Source organism: Ylistrum balloti, unplaced genomic scaffold (assembly GCF_031769215.1).
Source record: "Ylistrum balloti isolate Yb309-2 unplaced genomic scaffold, AGI_CSIRO_Ybal_v1 Utg369724, whole genome shotgun sequence".
NCBI classification, from domain to species: domain Eukaryota; kingdom Metazoa; phylum Mollusca; class Bivalvia; order Pectinida; family Pectinidae; genus Ylistrum; species Ylistrum balloti.
In genome coordinates this window covers 1,824,874-1,834,045 of record NW_026781942.1, presented here as the reverse complement: position 1 = coordinate 1,834,045, position 9,172 = coordinate 1,824,874, and the positions used below count along the sequence as shown (strand labels likewise).

The following is a 9,172-nucleotide window of genomic DNA, read 5'->3' as shown; positions in this document are numbered from 1 at the left end:
TATGTGTTTTGTTATAAATTTGATAAAACTTGTTATATCTTCAAATACTTTATATCATCATGTGCCTGACAATAAAAAATCAACAAAGTCAAATGACCCTTTCCTAATTTACACTGTTATACCTATTCTAAAAATTTTTCGAATAACAAGATTCTTATGCATAAACAACACTGAGCACAGTTATTTTCATATCATTTAAACTCTTATGTCATCAAAATATAAATTACTTACATGCAAGATTACATTTACAATATGTTCTTTTTCACATGGGTGCAATGTTTATAAAACAGATAGTTGAAAAGTTTTGTTAGGAAAGTTATTTTCACAAAATACAACCTTAATTACAAATTTCACAATTATGTTTACAATTTGTTCTTTTTCACAATGGTACAATGTTTATAAAATAACTATTTGAAAAGTTTAGTTAGGAAAGTTATTTTCACAAAATACAACCTTAAACATTAACCAATCATAAATGCATTCTCCATGTCAGATGAGCTTGTAGAAAGCATGCTAGTACAGTAATGACAGAGTTGCTTCCCTTGGCACTTTGCATCCACTGTCCCTAGGATTTCCCATTTTCAGACACGGGATGTTTCCTTAATGATGGAGAGGAACCATTGGTAATAGGTTCTGTTTCTTTGATTACATCATCCTCTCCACCAGTGGACGATTCTGTGTCACTTCTTACATCTTTCAGCTGCAACAGGAAATACAGAATACATGGTCTGTTTACATATAATTAGACTTCAGTGTATTTTTATAAAACATTTGTACGTAAATGTATATTTGTAAACTTTTGTGTAGTTAACTTTCAACCATTTTGTCATTTGACCAATAATAATTTGATATATGGAAGGCAAATTTAACACTGAATGCAAATAAATAGTTTTAAGTGAGAGTGAAAAAAAAATAGTGAAATGTTCTAGACTTAGTATACCAATGTATACATCAACACATTGTAAGAAATTTGGAGAATATTGTACGTTTGGTATTGGAATGTGGTTACTATTATCTATCAAAAATGTTCAAAAGAAACATTTTGATCTTGATAAGCAATTTAAAACAAAACAGAAAATTTCATTTTACAAGTGTTGGTCATATAAACCCTTGTTGTTTTGCCAGAATAAATTTGAGAAGAACTCTTTTAACCAGTAAGATGTATTTTTCAACCATTGCAAAGAATCTTACTTCTTTGCCGACTAGTTTGTCTACCACCATGCGTAGTATCATGTAGGTCCAAATGATGTGGAGAACTTGGAGAACCCAAAGCAAACCATTGAGAATCCAGTAGACTGGGTATTCCTTTGCAGACTCCACATATTGAGGGGATTGGAAAGTTGCAGACCATAGTATCCTGTAATGGAAATATAACTAGAAGATGTCTGTAAGACATACTGTATAATCATTCATTTTTGTGAGAGTTTTATTTTTGATGAATTATTACTTCAGGAATTTATATGTCAATGAAACTATAAACAGATTAAATTTGACACTTTTATGTAGTACTAAGTGGATTTTGTGAATATTAAGATCTATCCTTGAAATTAAGGACCAACAAAAACGCATATTTTTCATTTCTGATGACCACCAACATTTCTTTCAACGTTGGTTTGAGGTCAAAATATGAAAAGTGAACTAGGAGGCAAAATTTACTCTGTAAATATTCAGTTTTGTTTTTATTTTTATTTTTAGATTTTTTTCCCCAAACCCTCCATATTACACATGAGTGCTCATAATAGGCATATATTTACATTATAAGCCTATGAGTAGTAATATAAATATTCTGAGTATATAAAGTCATGTTATTCTGTGGGTGCAGACTTTATTACTGAACATGGATTATTCTACATTGACATTTGCCTGTATGATCAGACTCTCTTACCTGAACGGGTAGATATACAGCCTGGTGAAAAACCAAACAATTAGGAAAATTACAAACAGACTGTCTGCTACTTTGGGTTTCTTCAAATAAATAGCCATTTTTGCAGCCTGAAATTAGAAGTCCTCTTTATACCAGATGTACAATGTATGTCAGTCATATCATCACATCGCTATTGATGGTATACATTTATCTTTAACACCGCCTTTTCTGAAATACATATTTGTACACATACAATACTGTTAAGTCATATATTTTGTTGGGGTCAAATTTGATGGTTTTCCAAACATTTTTCTTGTCACTTGATTTTATGGATAAATTCTGTTCACAATACTTATAGTATAATACACAGAACTTTTTATCTGTTGATCTTCTCATGGTATAGATTGGTGAATTTAGAGTTAACAGCCAACAAAATCAGTAACCTTCTCTTATTCCAGCAAGTTTTGAAATATATATCTTTGTGTATGTTTTTGATCCAGGTGAGCCTAAATAATATAGACAGAATCCATTAGCTTAGATTTCATAACTAATATTGTAATTTTACATACTGCCATCCAGAAGTCCACTGCATCATGGACAAGCAGGACCAACGTGCCAACACGGATCTGATTACAGGCAAAGGAAAAGTAGACCAGATTAATGGTGACAACATGATGGACCACCATTTCTACAAAGTCCTTCCTCTTGTGATCAGATAATATAGTAAACACTAGGTTCCAGTAGAATCCCAGTTCTATAGTGTAGTACCAGTAGATTTCATTAGGCACATGCTGAAAAGATAATCAATTTCAATCAAAATAATGCTAAATCCATATTGACAATGACCTATGATAATCTATATTTCCATTATATTAAGCAAGCCTTGAAATATTCTGTTTGGCATTGAGCGACACATTCTTTGAGAATTCAGGTAGGTAGGTACAAACAGAGCAGGAAAAATATTTCATGAGAAAAATAATATGAAATTCCTGATCTGTTTGATAAAGGTCACCAACCATAGTCATTATTTCAGAGGTGGGAAGACTACGTAGCATGTGATAGTTGAATAGAAAACAATGATATACATAATCTAGAGAGTGGTGACCTGAGATTCAGAAAGAAATGTTCACTAAAATAAACAAATATGGACGCTGCCTTAAAATCATTTCAGTCAGGGATATATGTAGGTCAATGCCAAACAAACAATATTTTCATTTGAAGTCTTGTTTTTGCAGATGTTCCATAAACTAAATGTTGCCAGTTTTTTTTACTGTGTTCTATCTGTCATACCTCCTTAGCAGTAATCATATTAAAATCATGTGTAATTATATGTGATCAAATCGAATCAAAAGCACAACAAACATTTTTTATGAAAATATTTCACACAACTATTTTCCTTTTCTAATAAAGTCTTCAACAATTCCATCCCAAGTGGAAAACACTTAAAAGGTACACAGAGTCTTCACGTAAGAGCAATATCTCGTCTTGCCTCTACAATTTTGAAGTACTGGTACACCAACTAGTTTTTATCTATTTTAATTTCTACTGGTACATTGACATTTTCACTAAATACAACTTACCTGAAGCCCACAGTTTAACCAAAAATGTTTGGAATCCCATAAGTATGGTTTCTGAAACATAAAATAAAGCAACCTCAGTGGTGTTAATGAAGGCCCACCACATGCTATCCCCTCAAGTAACTGGGGTAAAGCAGCCTGACCATGGACACATCTTCAACAACACTGAATACTGTCTAAAATCTTCACTTCCTAGAAAACACGAAGTGTCCCAAGTACATTGTACATCAATCTAAATAACTTGGATGTCCACCTGTGGTTATGATTCTTCCAATGAGGTCAGAAATTCTAATGATGAGTTATCATGGCTGATCTAGTTGTGTGGATGATTCAGACTAAAGCTGGATGATTCAGACTAAAGCTGGGACTTCACAATGACAGTGCAGAGAAATTGACTTATGTTAGTGATACTGTTTCATGCTTCTTGTTTTAGGGAGTGGACAGTGGAAGTAAACCACCAAGATATCACGATATATAGATGAAATGTACAATGTCACATCATGTCCATTTATGTAGTTTGGCAACACAAATAAAACCAACTGAAGTTTATCAGAAAGTATTTGTCCATTTGTTAGAATGAAGAAATAAACTTCCTGTAAATAAATTATCATTTGCCCTTCTAAATAATGTCTGACCTAATCTGGTTAAAATCCGTTCAAGTGTTTAGAGGAAATGGTATTCCAAAGCAACTTTTTTTTTGTAAATTTTTCCTTTTTTGAGTCCCCATCCTATTTATTCTAGAGATCAAAACAACCAAATTCATTTAAGAAATGGCAGAACTGATACTGTAATATTTTAGACAAAGTTTTGGTTAAAGTTCAATTGGGCATGAAGTGCTTTAAAGCAAAATTTGATTTTAAATAAGTGTTATTTTTTGGGCCTCAAAGCTGGCATCATGGGTCAAATCAACCTCGTTGATTTTTTTACAATATTTGGTGTCCGTTAGTAATATGTTTACACACTAAATTTACTTGACCCTTCAGGAGAAGCAGCATTTGAATGGAAAGCATTTAATGATGGTAAACGGCAACGGATAAAATGGTTAAGTATATTATCAAGACCAAACTGCTTAGATGACTTCAGAACAGTACTTGAATACTTACATCCCACAAGACATAAAGGCCTCCAAAAAAACTCATGGTGTAAAATAGAAAATGCCAACTGAAAGTGAAAGAAAATAACAAACATAAGAAACGCATTGAGTGATTTTTAAAGATTAATTTACATTTTACGACAACTTACAATATATGAAATAAATAATTTATAACTACATCAATTAACCAATAAGCCCATGCCAGTAATAAGTCCACTCGTGTCTGTTGAAGGTAAAAGTCTTAAAGTATGCAATATACTTATACCAATTAAATATTAATTATTAATGTACAGCGATATTATCATACAATTCAGGCATTAATAATTTGAAAGAGAATTCATTAGTACAAAATTATCATAACTTCTTTAATTCCAATAAAATTATCGAACATATATGTATTATATTTTATAGCATATTGAATTACACTTTATTTTCTTTAAAACAATTTCAAAACAAGTTATTCTAACTTATACATACTAATGGATGGAAACTCAGAAGCAGTCTTAATATGGGAGGAAACTACAGTACCTTGTGAAAACTAATGTGGTCACACAGGTGACCCATAATACATGTACCTTCCCACTTCCATTCAGGGAATCAAACCAAGGACATCTAGGTGAAAGGGGAGTACCTAACCATTGCACCATCTGACCACAAATATATATGATACTAACAATCAGTCAAAATCTCTAGTTTGACAACCTTTAAGTCATACCTGCATTCCCTGAACTTTTTCATCCTGCCAGGCATGTCTTGACTGCGTCGGTGTCGGAACCATCTTTGTATCTGTCGTTCTGTAAGACTTGTCTTTTTGGCTACCTCCTATTGATGTTAGGACAAATAAGCAAGTGAATGAAGTAAGAAACTTTGAATGTGTAGTGATTTGAACTAATTAGTATTGTACATAATTTCATAAAAGTCTCAACTATTGTAAAGCATTTCAATGTATATTTTGTTACAACTTACAATTATGCAAAAGGTCATATGTATGTTTCCAAAGGTCACAGGTCAAATTATTCATCAATATCATCCATTGTAAATATGGTATTTTTAAATTACACATCTTGTTATAATGTACCTACTGAAAAAAAAAGGGAAATTTTTAATCTCTCTTTTGAGAAATGGAGAAATTTTGAAGAGCTGTTTTGGTCAGCATTCCAAAGAGGTATAGGGTAAAAATATATGATATATATAAATGAAGATCAAGTGAATAAAATATAACAGTGTTGAGGTTAGACTGATATTTATTTTTCATAATTGAATAATTTGAAAATATGTAAAATATGCTATTTAGCTCTCTTTTGGGGGAAATTTTTCCTATGTTGGGGAAATTTTCTAATGTTTTCATTATATTTCTTGACGGGGAGAATGCTCATATTCTTAGGAGAATTAAAACATGTTCTACTTGTGGAATACTACCCTTTCCCAATAGCAAAATATGTATTGATTAATCCTTGTTTCAAAGAACAATATACATGATTAAGTCAGCTAAGGTCAAAGGTCTAATTGCTCATCAATTTCACTCAATATATCTGTTACATTGTATGTTTACTTATCATACATGTATACGATAAGTCACCTCTATCTGATCTTGTTTAGGGAACTTCACAGCCACATAAAGAGTTTCCAGTGCTGGGTTTACTTCAACTGCATAGTGTTTCTTGTACTTTAAACCCATATACTTTGCAAAGGGGACCACCAAGCACCTTGTAAAAAACAAAGTAAAGGCTTAGTGATAAACCGCTGTGATCTGTAAATTAATTGATTAATAAGGAAAAGGATGATGTGCACAAACTGTTTGTCTGCCCAACAGATTAAGGCAAAATTGATGGTCTGATAAATTAGCTTTCTTTGTTTCTATATAAACAGTGCAATATTGTTAATCTACATGCTAAACCAACAATAGTATCAACATGAAGCTAGTTTATATTGAGGACTATGTAAATAATCACATATTTTCATTTTTTTATTCACATAATCTATAAAATCAACAATTTAAATATGATCTGGATTTCCCAAACACTTTTTAACTATCACTAAAAGTATTTTTTATAGATCAAGATTAGTTAAATTTTGATAAATCTTCAAATCTGAGGTTAATTGGCCCTACGGGACTTATGTTTTTTGTTGGTTTTTTTTTTTATTACTTATTTTAGGAGAAACAAAAATTGGACCTAAAATATTTCCAATATATAGTAACATTATTTTATTTTTTAAAAGCCAGCCACTCACAATTGTCCTTATATACATGTAAATTTTGTATATAACCTAATTGGAATAAATTTTAACATGAATGAAGTCACTTTCTAGACATACCAGATGACCTACTGGTGTATGTGTAATATAATGCAATTCAAAATGAAGTGAATCTTTCATAATTAGCATTTCTGAACAGGTATGTCAGCATGTCTTAACTAAAAGGTTAACACCATAAGCATTAAAAATACATGTAGCAGTGTAAGCTGGCTCCTATGACCTTTGGTTTGCTTCATGTATGTTTCATTATGCAGCCACATTCTTTGCCAAAATAAAATACGTACATAATTTGTCATTTTTCTGATTGTAAAGTGCTCATGTCAACTACTAAGATTTTTACAATAAAAAAGTCTGGAATACAATAATTTATTAACTATAAAACTTAATTTCCTTTCTTCAATATCAAAAGTCTACAATAAAATATTCTAAAACCTAGCCCATTTGTCCCTTCATGCAAACACAACTCAAAAGATCAATGCAATAAAATGTTTTTCAATACTGTGATATCATATACTGTAGACAACTTTCCCTTGTCTTTGTAACAGCCAATTTACAACAAAGAGTTTACTTTGATTGACAGTGTTTGCCTTGGGCAAATAAATGCCACAGGCTTATTCTACTTCATACACACAAAAGTGCATGCAGCCATTTCTAAAATGACTTGGTCATGAATTATCTGTAATTAATACGTAAATTGAAATATATCTGCAGTCAGAAATTTGTTGTTGTTTATCATTATGAGAGTTGAATTTTCATACGAGAGTAAGTGCATGTAAATACTTGAGACATAAATAAAAGAAACGTACCAACAATAAAAAAGTAACTTCAAATAGACTCTAGCCAGTTTTGTTATAGATGCAAACCAAAATAAGGATCAACATTTTTCTTTGATATTTTATTTTATTATATGTATATGGTTGAATAAAAAAAGGGGATAATTAGCAATGCATGACACCTACCTTTCATACACTTGGCGAATTCCAATCAGAAAAATTCCTATTGCCAAGCTTGGAAGGAGAAGGTGTCGCTCCAAGGGATAATATTCACCAGGAGGTGGGTTTTCAAATGTGTCCCATGTCAAATTGCCTGGCAGCCAGAACTTTTCTGACCAGAACCAATCTCGGAATGTCTGAATGGTCTCCATAAAGGAATTATACAGCCGATACCTCACTTTAATGTACCAGGATGTTCCACCAGCTGAATATTGGAGCAGTTCACTTTCACCGTAACTAGAAATGTCAACAAACTCTCCTAAGATTTACGATACAACTACAGTGAATGTAGAACTTGACAATTCATGCAATGATACAAACTTTCAACCAAGCCTAGCCTTTATAGGAGAAACATGCACATCCCCATTCAGATCTACATAAGTACACAAGCACAATGCATGCAATATTTACCATATTTACAGTGCAGATTATATTGATGTGCAGGCTTTAGGGTACCATCAGAGAGAAGAAATTCAATATCATTTATGTAGTATATAAACATGTGCTATAGATACATTAAACAATATAATCATATATATGCACTGTATATAGATATACATATTTAAGCAATTATGAATTATTTTACATATATGTACATATCTGTGCATGCAAGCTTAAGTCTACTTTTACAAACATACCACAATAAGGAGATTTTGTGACGGATAACATACCAATTTATGTCACCTGTTCGGATAAATACACCATTCACTTTGACTTCTCTCGGCTGTCATGGCGGCAATCACCAATATCTATTAGCATATGCGTGCACAGAATTTAGGCTGTCAACTGATCTTGGTCTGCGTAGGTACAATGTAGCTACTGCTTTCCCATCATTTCCAGTATTTTCCCAAGATTTCAGAAAAGTGACAAAGTACCTAGAGTGACAACCCCCTAGATATCTCCTTTCAAGGGCAGGGCACTTGGGTGCATTTTTTTTTCTCACATACTGTGCATAAGCAACCAAATATTTCTGTTTCAAAATTTTAATAACAATCTGAATTAATTTGCAACTCAAATAACTACTAAACACAACAACAGTAAAGTTAGGTATGTTTTCCTGATCACTCATGCATGACTTGAAATGCTAGGGTAACTGTTTTATATTTGTGATAACTCTTTTGTTCCATTACAAAAATAGCTTTACAGCAGGTACAGCATAATAAAACATCTTCAGAATATAGCATTTTCCACCCAAAGCCCCTGGCCCATGACAGATCTAGAAACTAAAGCTTCACCCATGCAGCTAGCTTGACACAATGTCTTCTCAGCACACGTTATCTATCCAGCTTCAAATTTCCATTTTCTAATAACATCCAAGTATTCTCTAAGCTTAAACAAAGCTGATGATATTCCTTTGATTTCTCTTTTGGTTATTTCTATGCCCAGACAT

General features: G+C 32.2%; 1 protein-coding gene across 1 annotated transcript; it reads right to left on the bottom strand.

Annotated features, from left to right (window-relative positions):
- Positions 1-565: 565 nt before the first annotated feature.
- Positions 566-7,934, bottom strand: LOC132565569 (ceramide synthase 5-like). Its single transcript, XM_060230216.1, has 9 exons — positions 7,750-7,934; positions 6,114-6,240; positions 5,250-5,356; positions 4,545-4,602; positions 3,445-3,495; positions 2,434-2,655; positions 1,886-1,992; positions 1,192-1,357; positions 566-700 (listed from the first exon to the last, which is right to left on the bottom strand). The coding sequence occupies exons 1-9, from the start codon at positions 7,932-7,934 to the stop codon at positions 566-568; spliced, it is 1,158 nt and encodes a 385-aa protein (XP_060086199.1).
- Between the last annotated feature and the right edge of the window lie 1,238 nt (positions 7,935-9,172).

Excerpts from the sequence above, each read along its gene's own strand:
- LOC132565569 (XM_060230216.1), bottom strand. The coding sequence starts at position 7,934 with ATGGAGACCATTCAGACATTCCGAGATTGGTTCTGGTCAGAAAAGTTC. Across the intron at positions 2,656-3,444 it reads GGTTAAACTGTGGGCTTCAG|CATGTGCCTAATGAAATCTA; the intron begins GTAAGTTGTATT and ends TTATCTTTTCAG. Across the intron at positions 1,993-2,433 it reads CAGTGGACTTCTGGATGGCA|GCTGCAAAAATGGCTATTTA; the intron begins GTATGTAAAATT and ends TTCTAATTTCAG.